This window comes from Typha angustifolia, chromosome 14 (genome assembly GCF_048772165.1).
Source record: "Typha angustifolia cultivar Huaian chromosome 14, ASM4877216v1, whole genome shotgun sequence".
Lineage (NCBI taxonomy): Eukaryota > Viridiplantae > Streptophyta > Magnoliopsida > Poales > Typhaceae > Typha > Typha angustifolia.
Window position 1 is genome coordinate 719,542 of NC_133252.1, and position 17,080 is coordinate 736,621.

General features: G+C 38.8%; 3 protein-coding genes across 5 annotated transcripts; 2 read left to right on the forward strand and 1 right to left on the reverse strand.

The window, feature by feature from the left end:
* Positions 1-299: 299 nt before the first annotated feature.
* On the forward strand, positions 300-2,729 carry LOC140775853 (uncharacterized). The gene is made up of 2 exons (XM_073119318.1): positions 300-2,032; positions 2,114-2,729. Exons 1-2 carry the CDS (start codon positions 1,747-1,749, stop codon positions 2,368-2,370), a joined length of 543 nt encoding a protein of 180 aa, XP_072975419.1. The 5' UTR covers positions 300-1,746; the 3' UTR covers positions 2,371-2,729.
* Positions 2,730-4,702: 1,973 nt separating this feature from the next.
* Positions 4,703-5,254, reverse strand: LOC140775612 (WUSCHEL-related homeobox 3-like). The gene is made up of 2 exons (XM_073118992.1): positions 4,967-5,254; positions 4,703-4,879 (listed from the first exon to the last, which is right to left on the reverse strand). Exons 1-2 carry the CDS (start codon positions 5,252-5,254, stop codon positions 4,703-4,705), a joined length of 465 nt encoding a protein of 154 aa, XP_072975093.1.
* A 4,725-nt stretch (positions 5,255-9,979) lies between these two features.
* Positions 9,980-16,946, forward strand: LOC140775941 (uncharacterized). 3 transcript variants are annotated; one of them, XR_012106826.1, is made up of 5 exons: positions 9,980-10,180; positions 10,256-11,761; positions 11,838-14,301; positions 15,606-15,744; positions 16,637-16,946. XR_012106826.1 is itself a non-coding variant. In XM_073119442.1 (2 exons), exons 1-2 carry the CDS (start codon positions 10,281-10,283, stop codon positions 14,251-14,253), a joined length of 3,897 nt encoding a protein of 1,298 aa, XP_072975543.1. In that variant the 5' UTR covers positions 9,980-10,280; the 3' UTR covers positions 14,254-15,578. The 3 variants fall into 3 exon arrangements, 1 of the variants encoding a protein (XP_072975543.1); XR_012106827.1 differs by having other exon boundaries at positions 9,980-11,761; positions 16,666-16,946; XM_073119442.1 differs by lacking the exons at positions 15,606-15,744; positions 16,637-16,946 and having other exon boundaries at positions 9,980-11,761; positions 11,838-15,578.
* Positions 16,947-17,080: the final 134 nt, after the last annotated feature.

Genomic DNA, 17,080 nt, shown 5'->3' on the forward strand with positions numbered 1-17,080 from the left:
ATTAAGTTTCCTTCGGCACGTTGTGCCAAGCGCGTCGTTTGCGCGTTTTAATTTGGTCAAACGGAACCCACAAATGAGACTACTATACTTATTGGCTAATAGTAGTCGGTCCCACCATATTTCGTCGAATTCTGACGAAGAAAAGTGACACGTAGCCGAGTCCTAGAACTAGGTACAATTACGATGTCTATGTGAAGAGTCTCGTAAACGCGTGGAAGAAAGCTATAAAAAGGAGGCGCCATTCGCCCCTTGATATTTTTATCCTGTCCCGGTTCCGGTGAGTCTTCTCCTTCTTCTCTCTGATCTGATCTCGTCTCTGTTTCCAATTCCTTTTGAATCAATTTAAACTTTTAGTTCTTAGATCCCCGTGTTTATTGTGGATTTGTGTGTACTGCTAATTTCCTTTTTCTTATCTCTTTGTTGCATTTTTTGGGTTTGAAAATGGTCAACGAATGGATCATCCGATCAGATCGATTAGGTTTTTTGTGTTTCAATTCTTGATATGATTTCAATTTCTTAGATTTACGCTGATGTGCGATGTGATGTGGCATAACAGATAGAGATATTAGGATACCTGATTCAAATTTTAGGACTCATTGGGTGTTTATTAGGGATAAAGTTGTTTTTTCTGTCCCTATTATAAATTTAGAGAACTTTTGGTGGCATTTTATCAAACAGGTTATGCCTGTTGTTGGATTGTAGATATACATTTGAATATTCAACCATGTCCCCCATAGTTTGTTCGATTGGTGAAATTAAGAAAATCCATTGCAGAAGTGGAGCTCTTAGATTTCCCTTGCTGTATACAGAAGACATTGCTTGTATACGATGGTTAGGATTTTGCGAGAAAGCGTAGCAGAGACAATTATCTTCAAGTTTAAGATGCACTTTTACTAGTTTAGCTTAATGGAGTATGTGCGATGAATGAGGGTATACATGCTACAATGTGATCATGAGAAAAGAAAATTGTTGCCAAAGCTCATTGGGAGTAAGAATATTGGTTTTAATTCTTAATTTCAAGTTAGTTATTTTGTTAGAAAATAGTTCAGGTCAACATTCTGCCAAGTTGGTCCTTTATGACCTTGAATTTGGTCAACATTGATAGTACCATTAGGTGGTGAACTCTTGGCAGGATTAGAAAAATTGAGGACCATATATGCTAAAAGATATAAACTAGTAAACAGGTTGTGGTGTCTACTATCATAAAATCTAGCCTATCTAGGGTAACAAGATTCGAAGTAACCAATAGATATATCAATAGGTTAGATTTGCAGAGGTGACAAACTTGAGAGTGCAGTTAAGAATTAGACTAGAGGACTAACATGATGGAGGAGATGGAAGTTGATCTTGTGATATCATGGCTAATTTTCAGGAAAATAGTGATAAGGTGAGGCTTATTCAGATTTTTTCTCTCTGATAAAATGGCTAGTGGCAGGAGACTCTTTGCTAGATTTTGTTCTAAAACATATCGCTAGATATTACCAAGATTGTTGTCTGCCTTTTAAATTGAATTTGATGCCCAGGATCCTCTGGATTTAAAATTGTCTTTGTTGTTGAGGCCTGATGAACTAAAGATTTATACTGATACAATCATGTAACATTAGAGAAAGGATGACAAAAAAAAGGCTTTCTGAAATAGCTTGCTCTTTGTAATCAAGATTCATTAGTTTTGCTAATGTGCTGCATTTGGAGCTTCTAATAACAAAACTTTCTTTTCCATATAGCATCAGTTACTTTGTGGACAAAATGGGAGGTGGGAAGGACAAGCATGATGGCAAAGAGAGCGGCGAGAAAGGATTTTTGTCAGACTTAGCACACGGGCATGGACATCCACATGGATATCCCCCTCAAGGATACCCTCCACAAGGATACCCTCCACAACCTGGGGCATATCCCCCACAAGGATACGCTCCACAAGGATACCCTCCACAACCTGGGCCATATCCTCCGCAGGGTTACCCTGGATACCCCCCACAAGGATACCCTCCACAACCTGGACCTTATCCTGGTCCTTCTGCTCCATCGCAGCATGGTACGATCTCTACTTCTTTCTAAACTTTAAGCTGAATTCGAATTCATCAATCTTTTGATGTCAATAAACCTTCAACTACAGGGCATGGTCCTCACATGGGAGCAATGCTAGCTGGCGGTGCAGCAGCAGCTGCTGCTGCCTATGGAGTCCACCAGATATCGCACAGTTCTCATGGTTCCTATGGTTCTCATCTTGGGCATGGGGCGTACTCTGGCCATGGCTACAGTCAAGGCTATGGCCACGGACACCATGGAAAGTTAAAGCATGGCAAGTTCAAGCATGGAAAATTTGGGAAGCATAGCCATGGGAAGCATGGAAAGTTCAAGAAGTGGAAGTGATCATTGGTGCCTGGTTGCTGCCTCAACCTATAAAGCTTTTCCTTTAGCCACAATCAAACTCTACCAACTTTTATTGTGGCAAACCTTGTGATTACTTATGTTTTTCAGTATTGTGGTTCCTCAGTATTTCCTCCTACTTATAATTCCTACTACCTTGTGGTTTCCATAGGTGGATAGTGAAATATTTCCGCGAATAAGTTTAGAATTGCTTCTTGAAATTCAATTTGCTGCTGGTAGTGATGTTGCTATGGGGTTATTTTTTCGGAAATCCACTGCTAATAACATTGATGAATTGGCTCATGGGAGCTCATTTGTAGAAGTTACAAAGATTGGAAGAATTTTGCCATTTATTCTGTTTAGCAGTGTCCTGTTAGCAACTAGTATTGCAGCGATTATAGGTATCCTGGTACATAGTGTTAATGTTTGATGGTACTATGCTGCTTCTATCTGATAGATGATCGCCATGCAGAACTTTTGAACAAATATATATACTTTAGCCATCCAGAATTACTGCTCATGGTGTCAGCAGCAACTTCATGTGCTTCGATTTTTGTTTCTAGTTCCTGAGAAATTAATCTTTCTTCTATTTAACATGATTATAAAATTCCTAGATGCTGTCACTGGCAGCCAAAGTTGAGGTTCTCTGCTTGTGTACTATCTGGTTTGGTTTGAGAATCTCATTGACCTGGGCACAGAAAATTACCGCAACTTACGAGGATCGGATGAGAAACTATTCAATTGAGCACTTATAATTTTGTTTGATGCTTGATCGTTTTAATACCTCCAACGTCCGCATGTCAAAAAATTTGAAAGTGAACGCTTGATCGTTTTAATACCTCTGTAAACTACTTACATAGTTATGCTGTGTATAACGTGTTCAAGACCCATTTCATCTTTGATGTCATCATCGCCGACTTCAACGAGTTCGAGAAATCATGCTTGATCTTGTTCTCTCTTTCTCTTCTGCAACTATTTATATGCGTCCACCATTAGGTGCCATAACAGTGATACCAGAACCCAAATTGCAGATAATCTATGTGACCACATTGATTACTTGCCTACATTTCTCATCTGGAAGCTCTGTTAGTGGCTACAAAATAATATAATACTCTGTATAGAATAATCAATGTCTTAATGAGAAATTATCATTGTCGTTAGTTTTAATAAAAGGACAGTCCGTTTCACATAAGTGAAAACTACATGGAAGTTGAATGCTAAAGATAAAAGTTCCGGGAGGCCTTTTAGAATTTAACATAGGATAAAATATATTTTACTTCATCATCTACCAACGTACAATATATAAAGACTCTATTACTGCATGATATACAGTGTTAATTTGTCACTTGTGTAGTTGTATATGAACATGCTTATCAATCCATAAAACCAGCCAACTTAAGCTTTTGGGATAAACTATGTGATCAAGAATGTACCCTAACATATATAATTTAAGCAATCACTTGAGTAGCTTGTGCCATGGCCTGTGCTTGCATTCTTCTCGATCAATTACACCCTTAATTCTATGTAATAACTACTGGCACCTACTCTTAATTAACTAATCTCATTCCAAGTACTCTTTTTACTTATGACCCAACTGTTCTATACGAAGGTAAGTCAACTGATACTATTAAGGATGATAAATGGGTTGAAATTTTATATTTTTAAGCAAAAAATTATAGGCATGATAAGGTTTGGAGATCAGAAGCTTTGCTTTAATATTATATTAACTTACTTAAAAGTTATTGTAAAAAAATTGTATTTATTATATTCTAATAATTTATAGCTCTATTCCAATCACTGTAATGTTGGTCGGGAAAAAGACACTGCATGGCCTAACTGGCTAACTCTATTCCTGACTCAAAAACCTTTTGAACTCTCCCTCTTGCTTTGAAGTACCTTTCCATTCTTTCTTTACTTTGACTACTGATCATGGAAAAAGAAACCCAAGCGAGATACCCAAGCAGTGACGTAAGTCTTGTCAGCTTTTAGAGACAAGAGAGATGCCAAATCAAACAAGCAAGTACTCCTACGACTTACAATCCACAAACCCAAAAAGAGAAAGAAAGAATCCATATCCACTGCATTGCATGAAACGAGTAAAAGAAATTACCCATGACCAACCAAAAGTCCAACAGATTCTATTCGGGAAATAAGAAAGCTCAACAGTGCATGCATGCAGACATCAGTCCCACGTCGTACGAGCTACATATACCAAAGTAGGTAGCTAGTCATGGCCACACAATTAGACAAACAAGTGCGTGGAAATTAACAAGAAAAATAAAATTTTGAATCCAACCATATGAAGATATATAGATGGATAGTGAGATAATTGAGATCAGTTTGAGGTGGCGCTGCACTCATCCTTGAGACCACCGCTGCTGCTCTTAGTAGGGAAGAGATCAAGAGTCTTTAGAGGCTTGCAAGATGGAGGAATATAATTGACATTATCCAAATCCTTGCACATCATCACTGTTCTTCCATACCCTATTGTTGCATCATTGACTAATTCTCCCTATACAAACGCGTACACATAACGACAGTAATTCTTAACAACTTTGTTTGATACATACGAATAAGATCAAAATTTTGTATATATTACCTGATGGAGGAAATGATGAGTAGTAGTAATACTTGGGTTGATATGAAAGAATGGGAGTTGTGTTGGAGATGGAGGATACTGGGAGTGGTTGTAAGAGTAGAGGAGGTTGTAATGCCTGCTTAGCCTCCTGCGAAGCTTCTGCCTCTCTCTAGCCTTGTGGTTTTGGAACCAGTAGAAGACATTCTTGCCTTCTATCCTCCCAAACTGGGACAAGTGTGCAGTTATCTGCTGTATTTGGGATGCATTTGGAGTCCTCACTCCACTTCTATACATCTCCTCCAGTACCATGAGCTGCTCTGGAGTTGGGCACCATCTTGTCGAAGAAGAAGTTTGAGGCATCTCTCTCTCTCTCTCTCTCTCTCTCTCTCTCTCTCTCTCTCTCTCTCTCTACTTTGGATTTGTCTCTTTGCTATTGTCTTGATGTCTATTGGTTTTGGAGGTATATGGAGACGTGGGTGGGAATATATGGTTGCATGGGATGCGGAGGAGGAGGAAAGGTGGAGAGTGAGACAAGAGACAGAAGGTATAATGTGGGAAGAGGATAGAAGAGCAAACAGTTCGAGTCTTATGAGAAAAAAGTTTGGAAGAGGAGGGGGTGGGGGGAGAGAAGCAGTAGAGGAGTAAAGTGGTGTACTGTCATGCTGATGTTATTCTGAAGAGGGCATTGAATGGCTACTTCAATTGGCTTTTTCCCACTTCCTCTTGCTCTTTAAATAACACCCTACATAACTTCTATTTTTACTACAATCAACATCTCATCATTTAACCAAAGAATGTTCTTTCCAAAAAAAAAAAAACCCAAAGAATGTCCAGTTATTTTTAAAATAAATAAATAAAATTAAATACTCAAGTAGGAGTAGTTAATAATCATTATGCATATGCAGTTCATTTAGCTCATCAATATGAATAACCGTTGATTAAGTGGACTAATGGTAAGTTTATTTTTATATAAATAGAATGCTAATAATAGAAAATATATGGTACTTTTACATATATATATGTTGGATGAGGGATCCTTATATATATACATATATATATACAGAGAGAGAGAGAGAGAGAGAGTAGTAAATAGTACTAACTACTAACTAGTAAATGGAAGGGATCACATCTACTGTGATGTTGGTTGGTGAGTGGAGTGGAGTGTCATTGAAGAGGACAGGCAGCTTGTCACACGCCTCCCTGTCCACCATTTGGGTTGAGAAGCAAATTATAAGGTGATGATGACCTGCACCCAATCAACTCTTTGGATAGATAGATTCTCTCTCTCTCCATGGATCTTTTTCTCCTTCTTCAGCATTTAATTGCATTTAAATTACATGCATGCATGCATGCATTGCTATTTAAAGGAGTTTTTTTTTTGTGACCAAACTAGATTTTTTTTTACCAAAATAGAATATTTTTTAAATTTATTATTAAATAAAGTTTAATTTACTGTATCTCTAATAAAAATGCTAAATTAATCAGCACTTTTTTCTAAGCAAAAATGTTGATCAATTCAGCATTTTTATTCGGTCCTAAAATACTAAATTGATCGACATTTTATGTATATATATATTTTTAATTTAGTCTTTCAGTAATTATGACAAAAAAAAACACACGATAATAAAGATGATAAACTTAACATTTTTAAAAATGTCGATCGATTTAAAATTTTTGTTAACTACAGTAAATTAAATCTCATTTGATAATAAGTTTGAATTATAGTCTATTTTAATAAAAATAAAAATAGGTTTGGTCAAAAATTCCTATTTACAGCATGTAAAATTAATATTATCATCTCATGATCTTGAGAATCCTCCAAGTGTAGGACATCAATCTGTGTTCAAATCTCATGTACTATCAACCTTCTTTTTATTAATTTGCTCTCGTTACAGAAGAATAAAGATTTTATACACTTTTATTCTTTATGCGTATGTCAAAATAAATTAGATACCAAAAGAGATCTTAATGTGCAAATTGATTAACCCCATCTTCTTCTTCTTTATCTTCTTCTTCTTCTTATTTTGGTATCTCAAGTATGCTTATATATATATTCTTATATAAAATGACAAATAGACTAGAGGATATAGAGTTAACCCAGAAGGAGAAAATTTTTGTCAGCTACCAAGATTGGCTAACCTTATGTTTCTTGACTAGCTAATATATATATATATATAACTTAATTTTGTTATGCATGAAAATAATCTACAGGGAAGCTAGAAGTCGAATACAAAAAATACATATATAGGCCTGTAGTTATAGGTTACAAACTCCAAAGAGAACAGAAGAGAGGAATAAGCTCTAGGAATCTACCAGGAGTACTGCTCCTATATATGCCAATGTATTACCTCATGGTAGCGTAGCTCACTCTCTCGTCTATCGAGATATATATGCATGCATGTGATTTGATTGAGCATGAAGAGAATAGTTGACCAAGTATTATATATATATAAAAACTTTAGACTAGGTTATTAGCTTTGGCATTTGTGGATCATTTTGTGTTTTGAGAGTTCATAAATCTTGTGAAGTATATTTCAAGTAATCCTATGAGAGAATAATTGGGTGATGCAACTAATCTTTCAGCGGCAGTAATGAGTAGGCCTTGAATTAAATAGCCTTAATGGACTTAGTTATTATTTCATGACAACTTACATATATGTCTAGTCTATTTCACTGACTTCCTACCCTCCTTTCCCCCCCACTTGGATAATTAAAGAGAAGCATGTGGAGTTAACTTAGATCTGGGGTTCTCAAATTAACCACGTACATCTAGCCCTTCTCTTTTGCATGCATAAGTAGTAGCAGAGGTAAAATATATACAAATTTATTGAAAATAAAAAGTCTTTTTTGGCCTTTGTCTGGGAGTAATACTTTATAAATATTCTAGAACTATCTCTATCAATGTACAGTATTTTGGATGCAGTTTATCTAAACTTTATTGTTCACAAATCAAGCACATCTTTTTGTTTTGCTTTTTGTATGCATAGTGGTGAATTTTTTAGGTAAAACAGTGTTCAGTAAAAACTATTTCACCATTAATAAAAGATTAGCGATTCAGAGTGATCGTTTAGAAGCAGGCTGAATGGCTGATTCATAGAATGAGTTTGAAAAGTTTCCTACAGCAGGAGAGATGATTGATTAGAGGTATCAATGGTTTGACATAGTTTAGAAAATAAAACAACAAAAAAGCTTGGAAAAACAAACAAGAACAGGCTAATTAAGCATATGGCATGCATCCAGGAGTAGTCGTATAGCTATAGTTCCAGGCTATGGTACAAACAGTATCTCAGTTGATGTGATGTGACCTGTCTACCAAAGATCATCTCATTCTCCTCTTCCTCACGCCATCTCTCTCTCTCTCTCTCTCTCTCTCTCTCTCTCTCTCTCTCTCTCTCTCTCTTATCCAGCTACAAGCCAATTGATCCACTGGTTCAGATCTCTTGCTATGCTCTTAGCCATCAGTACTGCACTCCTGCCTCTACCTCTCTCAATTAACTTTTTTTTGTCTTTACCGATAACATTCCAAATGCTATCTCTATCTCTATCTCTTTCTCTTTCTCTTGCTTCTCTCTCATCTGGACTTGGAAAGACATGCATTAAAACGCATGCTCTAAAGAAGCAAATCCGAAAGGCATTGAGTTATGGAGATTGACAGCAGTGGGAAAGCACCACCATGCAATGCCACCTCGATAACCAAACACCTCCCAGCTCCCATATATTTTTTTTATAACCTTTTCAAATTATGATCACGGTGGTGACAGTGATAGAGTATCACGAGTTCAAATAAACAATTAAGCTTAGTTCGAAGGTAGAATTTCAAAGAGGCAGCATACTGGTTGCTGTTTGGGTTGACTCTATTCGTAACAGATGCTGTAGAACCAGAAGATGTCATCAAAGTAACACAAATCCACGTAACATTGACCAAAAGTTCTGTAGAACATTCAAGGACATAACTAGATGGATTAATCTTTAATAATTGTAATTCAGCTTAGTTTATATTTCCCTGTTTCCCAGTCCTTAATAAAGGCTTCATTTGTAGGTGATGATAGATATTTTTAAAGAGGTAATTATACTAAGACCCTAAACTAAACTATCGTTACAAATTATCACCCCTTAATGACGAAAATATAAAATATTAAATGACCATTTTATCCTCAGTAATTCTTTTCTTATAAATTAAGGTCAAACGATTCCTATAGGACCTAAAATCTAACTGATAACAAACAAAAAAGTATTTCAGAAAAATTTCATAATTAAAAAATCCAATATGTCACCCCAAAAAAAGAAGAAGAGAGGGTTTAGATGTAATTACATCTATTTTAAAATAAATTACGTGATAATTATTTAGCTTAATCTTTGAATATTATTCCATCTCTAGGATTAATTCTCGAGGATTTATATCTTAAGATTATATGCAACGTCCGCATACAATTAAAATCCTATATTGGGCCGATCTGAATACAGGCCCATATTTTGACCCAAATAAGTTTTGAGGGGCAGTCGAAGCCCAATTAAAAGCCCAAACTCCCTTCTTAAGTTGGCGAGTCGAAAGTGGTTTGAGAAATTTACACAATTGCCCTCGAGAACTTTTTCAAATATCAAACTTATACTATTAATATTTTAAATAACAAAAGTGTCACTTTTGAAATAGCAAATATATTTATAGGGAAAAAATGTTGGACCATTTGTTTATGGTTGGTTGGTAAATATTAATTCCCAGTTTGAAAAATATGAATATATGATTTTAAATAAAAAATCTGGGTCCAAAATTTGTGGTTGGGGAGCAAAAGGATTGGTGAAATAAATCGGAAACAGTTACAAATTTCCCGCCCAATCTTCACCCTCGTGATCCGATTTATTCTGATCGGCCCCGCCAATCTCCTTAATCCGACGGCTGGGATCCCCTAATACCCCACCAAATCCACGGCCCGAAACCGATACGAAATCTTGCTCCCCGTGCCGGTATCGGTATCGGTATCGGTTTGGTTTCGGTGCGAGTCGCCTTCCCACGCCCCTCTCCTTCCTCCCTCTTCTTCGTCTCTCTCTCTCTCTCCGATATCTATTAATTAATTTCGTCATTTCTCTCTCTATCTCTATCTCTATCCCACACGCCGCCTTCTCCCACTTCCTCCGAATCCGACGCCTTGTAGTCCTCCACGTCATCGTCGTCTTCTTCGTCTCACCTCCTCTATTTATCTAGGGTTTCCTCCAAGCATCCCATCCCCCCTCTTAAAGGTACACGCCTTCCTTGTCTCTCTACGACCGAGGCTAGGGTTTCGTTTCTTGATTCCTTCGGCCGTTCTTTTCTAGGGTTTGTTGGTGTCCTTGAATCTTGATGGAAGTGGTCAAGAGTAGCCCTAGGGTTTCGGGGCTGGACGGGGATTTCTGCCAGGAAGTCCGCGGGACGCCGTCGAGCCCGGAGGAGGAGGAGGAGGAGGACGAAGATAAGCTCCGCGCGGAGTGGGAGGACTCCTCCGGGTTGGATTCGTCGTCGGAGATCGACTCCGGGATGGAAACGGACGAGTTGGAGATCTCCGAGATTGGTGAGGCAGGGACCGAGCTGTGCCAGGTGGGGAACCAGAGCTGTAGCATTCCTCTCGAGCTCTACGATCTCTCCGACCTTGGTGGAGTCCTCTCGCTGGAGACATGGAACAATTGCCTCTCTGAGGAGGAAAGGTTTGCGCTTTCTCAGTACCTCCCTGATATGGACCAGGAGAACTTCGCCTGGACTCTGACGGAGCTCTTCTCTGGGAAAAACTTCCACTTTGGGAGTCCACTCAGTAGTATCTTCGAACGCCTTAAGGGCGGCCTCTGTGATCCAAGAAACGTGCTTTATCGCCGGGGTCTTAAATTCTTGCAGAGTCGTCGGCATTACCATTATCTCCGCAAGTACCAGAATTCGATGGTAGGGAGTCTTAATCGGATCAGGGATGCTTGGCAGAATTGCAAGGGGTATGGTATAGAGGAGAGGCTTCGGTTTTTGAATATACTCCGGAATCAGAGGTCCCTAGGTTTTGAGAGGGATGGGGACGTGGAGTCAAGCACGGACTTGGAGAGTGAGGACTCGGACGAGCTGTTCCAAAGGAAGTGGTCCAAGATAGATCGGTGGAGGCGTTCCTATGATAGTACGGGTGTGGAGAAGATGAAGTTTGGGAAAGAAGATAGAAGGGGGGAGTTGGGAGTGGCTACACAGAAGGCTTCTTCCCAGAAGGACTACATTGGAGCAGGGGGTCGTTATTCTTCAGCTATCAAGCATGGTACGGAAAGTAAAACTAGATATGCCAAAGTTGCAGCAAATGATTTCAGGGATGCTCAGAGAGCTAGACAGCGGATAAGCGTTGAAGATGACTATTTAGAGGAGCAGGAAGACGAGAATGGCTTGCTAAGGGACTGGAATGCATCTTGTGGAAGTGCAGCAGCCAGGGCAACACTTCCGAAGCCATTGAAGCTACGGGAATTAGCAAGACAGTCCCAGAGGGGCATGTACGGCAAAGGCCATGTTGGGTCGCCTTATTTTCAAGGTGAGAGTAGGAGAGCTGATCAAGCTGTTACTGTAGCTTCTTATGATCCACAATATTTTGAAACTTTGAAGAAGTCGAAGCATTCAGAGAGGGGTCAGATATATCTGGCTAGAAGGGCAAAGCACCAGGCAGTGAAAGAAAATCAGGTGGACTGGACGGCTGGCCATCACCATGTCCAGTGCAAAAAAAATCTTGAAGTAGTATCTTTGGACAATGCTGTTAACTCTGATGACTGGAATACCAGAGGCAAGAAATTGCAAACTGGGAATGAGTACAGAAGCAGGAATAGTATTGGGTATGATTCAAAATGTAAAATTTATTGTGTTATTATATTGCAGATGGATGACTCAAGTTTTTTGTTCTGATTGCAGGACCAAAATATCACGAAGGAAGATCACAGGCAATTCTGCTCGATATCTCACAAAGTTTGCTCAAAAGGAGGAGACCGAATCTGATTCATCAGAGCAAGCTGATGAAGATGGATATTTGGATACTTTAGGAAATGAGATGGAGTTTCCTCAGTCTGAAGTTGTTAAACCAGTGTATTGCTCCAAGAAAGCAAGCAAAGTCATGAAAATGGATAAAAAGGTGCACACTGTCTTTTCTCCTGTTAGTGAATCCTATCCAAGAAAGGGGAAGCATAAAGGTGAAATGACTGAGCCCAGCTACTTGCGTGATGTTAAATTGATGAAGAAGGGCAACATGACACGGCCTAGTGAAAAGTTACACACACCACCGTTAAAATCTTACAATGCAGAGAGGAAGCGCAAAGGGGTATTTGATCTGGATCATTCTTCAGAAGGGGTTAAGTATGCCCATAATAATAGCATCCCTGTGTTGGAAATAGATGAGGGAAAGTTGGATAGAACTTCCAAGTTACCAGAAGAAGAGAGGCAGACAAACAGATCAGGGTACAAAATCCAACTCTTTGATGCTGACAGTATTGAGGCTGCTCATCATGAAAGGTCAGGCAAGCCTCCATCAGTGTGCAACTCTGTGATAAAGAAGCCAAGAGGAAAGGTGGATGCTATGCAGCTGGATGGTCAAGATGAATCTTTTTGTTTCCAATCTAGCCCAAAGCAGCAGCTTGATGAGCCCAATACCACGAAGAAGAAGGGAAGGAGGAAAACTGATGGTCGAACTGATTCTCCATCAGTGATAGCACCAGATCTGGCCATACCAGAGAAGATTTCAGGGGATTTGGATCTTGAGAAACCACAGAAGAAGGCATTTACTCTGATAACGCCTACTATTCATACTGGTTTTTCATTCTCCATCATTCATCTTCTTTCAGCTGTGCGGAAGGCAATGCTTACTCCATGTACAGAGGAAACCACAATTATGAATAATTGTACTGACAAAGATGATAGTACACCAAGAAAGGAAGAGAGAAATGATGTGCATCGAGTCTCGACTGGTGAACACCTATTTCGTTCTCATGAGAGTATGAATGTAGATAGTTCAGTACAAAACAATATGGCCTGTCTCACAGTTCAAGAGATTGTTAATCTAGTTAGATCAAACCCAGGAGACCCCTGTATTCTTGAAACGCAGGAGCCGCTTCACGATTTAGTTCGAGGAGTGCTGAAAATATTTTCATCTAAGACGGCTCCACTAGGAGCAAAGGGTTGGAAGCCCCTTGTTTTATATGAGAAGTCAAACAAAAGTTGGTCATGGATTGGTCCGCTTTCTCCTAGTTCATCTGATAATGAAACTGTTGAAGAGGAAACTTCTTCTGAGGCATGGGGTATACCCCACAAGGTGCTTGTTAAGTTGGTCGATGCATTTGCTAATTGGCTGAAAAGTGGTCAAGAGACCCTTCAGCAGATAGGAAGCCTTCCTCCTCCTCCTCTGTCGATTCTCTCTAACTTGGATGAGAAGGAAAGATTCAAAGATTTAAGAGCTCAGAAAAGTCTGAACACTATTAGCCCAAGCTCTGATGAAGTCAGAGCATATTTTCGCCGCGAGGAACTCTTAAGATACTCTGTTCCAGATAGGGCCTTTTCCTACACTGCTGTGGATGGGAGAAAATCTATTGTTGCTCCACTAAGAAGGGGAGGTGGAAAGCCAACATCAAAAGCTCGGGATCATTTCATGCTTAAGCCTGACCGGCCACCTCATGTTACTATTCTTTGTCTTGTAAGGGATGCAGCTGCAAGATTGCCTGGGAGCATTGGAACAAGGGCAGATGTTTGTACATTAATAAGGGATTCACAGTATATTGTTGAAGACGTTACTGATGCGCAAGTCAACCAAGTAGTTAGTGGGGCTCTGGACAGGTTGCATTACGAGCGTGATCCTTGTGTACAGTTTGATGCTGATAGGAAATTATGGGTTTATTTGCACAGAGACAGGGAAGAGGAAGATTTTGAGGATGATGGTACTTCATCTACTAAAAAGTGGAAAAGGCCAAGGAAAGATGTCGCTGAAAATCCTGATGAGGGGGCAATGAATGATGTTAACTGTCATGCAAGTGGGGACCCTGCTGGAGGTGGTTCTACTGGATATGACTGCGATCCTGATCGCAATGTTGACTCATCATCTGGCAGAGGAGGGGAAAGGTCTGAACTTGTTTATGACAATATGACGACAGATGTGGGGTTATTAAGTGATGTCACACCAGATAATGGGAGCCTTGGCAATTGTGCGAGTTGGGAGGATGCTCGCTTGAAACCTTTGCGGGAAAATAAAATATTATGCCAAGAGAATTCCACCAACGAAGATTTTGATGATGAAGCGTTTAACAGGGAGAGACCAATTGGGCTCTTGAGTACAAGCTTTCAATGAGGAGTCTGTTTATTTTTTTGTGCTGTTTATTTGGCAGCACCAGTTTCGGTAATATAAGATTTCAGAAAGATATCCTTAAGTGTTGCTAAACATTTTTTAGAATGCTTATTACTGGAATATGCGGCTTTCATTGATGTGTTTTCCTTGCTCCTACACTCCTGTTCTTTGTACTAATTTAAACAAATAGATCAATGAGAAAAATTAAGGGGTAAATGTTGGGATATATTTGGTAACATGCATGTAAAGTCTGAACTGTACATGGATTGTGCTGTTTGCTTACTGGAATATTTCTTAAATTGAAATTCTGATATCTGATTAAGTTATTTTCTTGGCAGTTGCAACAACCGTATTTATAAGTAAAGTAGGCGATGATTTCATGGTTGCTAAAAATCTGAAAACTGTAATATGATATGGTTTAATTCAATTCTATATCTGATCAGAGCTTTAATTTATTTATTTTAGAGTAGTTTAAATTAGATTTTGTTAACCTGCAATAGTTGTCGTATTGGACCTTTGCTAGTGTAATTAGGATTTCATACAATTTAGAAGATTTCTCGTTTCTATTTTGAGTGCTGATTTATAGCCTTTTTAGGGATAACAGTTTGTAGCAGTGATGAACTATAAAATGGCACTAGTACTCTTTTAGTGGTGTTATTAGTAATTCTCTGTGAGAACTACCAGACATGATTAAGGTTCATTAAAATGTTCAGATTGCAGCATATCATTTCATGGCTTTTTACTGCTTTTACTTTCACATCCTAGCTTGATAGATGGATAATCAGGAGATAACTGAATAGACGTCCAATTTTAAGACCATATTCTTAGAGTTACACAACATGACACCATATCATTTCATGTAAGCTCTCACGTTTACATGTATGCCCTATACAAAGGTTTAGAATTTGCATAAAGGGCCCTCTATAACTTAATTTGCAGATACGACCTCAAGAATTGTCATATGTCTCTAAGACAGACAACATTGTTATCATGTGTGCATATATATGTATAGCGACCTTGTCAAATAGGCATTTTATGCATATGAGAATTTGTTAATTCCAGATCTGTGATTTAGAAAAATCTAGTAAAACATTGCCATCCGCATCTTTGCGTGAAAAGACATTCAAAATAGAGTTACTTTCCTGCCATCTATGTATAAGCCAGCAAGTAAAAAGTTTATTTCTTGATATTTAGCACTTTTAATTTGCCTCGTGGTGCAAGTTATGGCACCAAAGTAGCTTAAGGAATGTCAGTAGCATTATGTGTCAGGTGAGTATCCTTTGACACTTCTGTTACTATGGGGAGCTGGGGCTAGGTATATATGAAGGTAGGCTAATGGAGACTTTCTTTTGCAGGGCATGGGCTAGCTGTGGGTGATCCAAAGCAGAAATGATCAGAAGTTGTGAGGCATGGGTGCTAGAGGATCAAGTGGTCGTCGTGAACTATAGACTTCCCCAGATGAGATGTGCATGCGGTCGGGCAGTGAATCAAGTGGTCAGTAAGCTCTTTTTTGAGTAGTTATGGTGATGTTTTTCTTTTTTGGCTTTTTGAGTTATATTTTTGCGATTGGTTCAGCTCTTCTCAGTTGTGAAAGATATCGGTTTAAGTTGATCAGTTTCAGTTCTTCATAAATTTTAATTCAAGGATGTAATTGATCATAATTGTTTTCTGGATTAGATATTTAATATTAATTAATCAAGTTTTCGTTCAACTAAGGTCTTTAAATTTAATATATACATAACTGACATATGTATATATTAAGTCATATCAGCAGGTTACTCTTTTAATCTGCAGCAGTGGTAGTATACATCACCTCTATTGCCAGAACTAGCCATAGCCTCAATATTACTGTCTGATTGCTAGTCTAGACTTTATGCTCTCAAATATGTTGGATGACTGAAAGCTCGTCAATAAAAAAAAAAAAAATTTTGCTCTCATCATTCTTCTACTTGCATCTAGGTCCGATCTTAAACTCTATCATCTGTCTCAGAAACCTTCACAATAATCCGCGACGGTAGCTGAGAATTGCATTTCAAGTTTCTGAATTGTACTTTTGGTATGATGTTAAGCAAAACATATTTTTGTTTCTCAGTGTGTCGATGTTTGTTGACCGAATTGTGATTCAAGGAACACGACTTGTTTCTACCCCAAGAGTCATGTTCCTTGCATGTATGAACGATTTCTAAGTGACATATGTGTGAAAATTCTGTGTACATAAACTACCTTTTTTTTTATTTTTTATCATATGCAAGATTTTAGTTGGCCTAATATTATTCCTTGCCATTGTTCCCTTTTAACATTCTGTTTTGTTTTTATTGTGGTTTATCTATCTATTTTCTTGGAGTATAATGCACAATGTAATATATATATTTTTATTTTTCTGAAGACACTTATCTGATCCAATGAGAAGTACAGAGTTGAACTACTAATAATGAAAAGAAGGCGGCATAAATTGAAACAAACACAAAGGAGGGTGTGAAATGAAAAATTCCCATTAGTCTTAAGATTATCGGGTTAGACTTCGGAGGCGGATCTACTCTCGATTGGATCCGACATTCGCGTCGAATACTTTGACATTTTACCCACGATACACCCGAAACGAGCCGCACCTTTCCCCGAGGCCAAGCAACCTTCGAAGACCACATCACATCTCGAAAACCCTAGATCCCTCCTCGTCGGCGACGGCGCCGGCAATGGATCATGACGGGAACGCTACTCCTCCTTCCCCCACTCCGATCTCGGTCCAGAATTCGGAGGGCACCGGAGAGCCGCAGAAGGAAGGAGAATTGGAGGCTGGAGAGAAGCAAATGACCCAGCCAGTCGCCGTCTC

Coding starts and splice junctions, on each gene's coding strand:
- LOC140775612 (XM_073118992.1), bottom strand. CDS start 5,254: ATGGTACTGGAGGAGATGTATAGAAGTGGAGTGAGGACTCCAAATGCA. Junction 4,880..4,966: donor CTCATCATTTCCTCCATCAG/GTAATATATACA, acceptor GCGTTTGTATAG/GGAGAATTAGTCAATGATGC.
- LOC140775941 (XM_073119442.1), top strand. CDS start 10,281: ATGGAAGTGGTCAAGAGTAGCCCTAGGGTTTCGGGGCTGGACGGGGAT. Junction 11,762..11,837: donor AGAAGCAGGAATAGTATTGG/GTATGATTCAAA, acceptor TTCTGATTGCAG/GACCAAAATATCACGAAGGA.
- LOC140775853 (XM_073119318.1), top strand. CDS start 1,747: ATGGGAGGTGGGAAGGACAAGCATGATGGCAAAGAGAGCGGCGAGAAA. Junction 2,033..2,113: donor TTCTGCTCCATCGCAGCATG/GTACGATCTCTA, acceptor CTTCAACTACAG/GGCATGGTCCTCACATGGGA.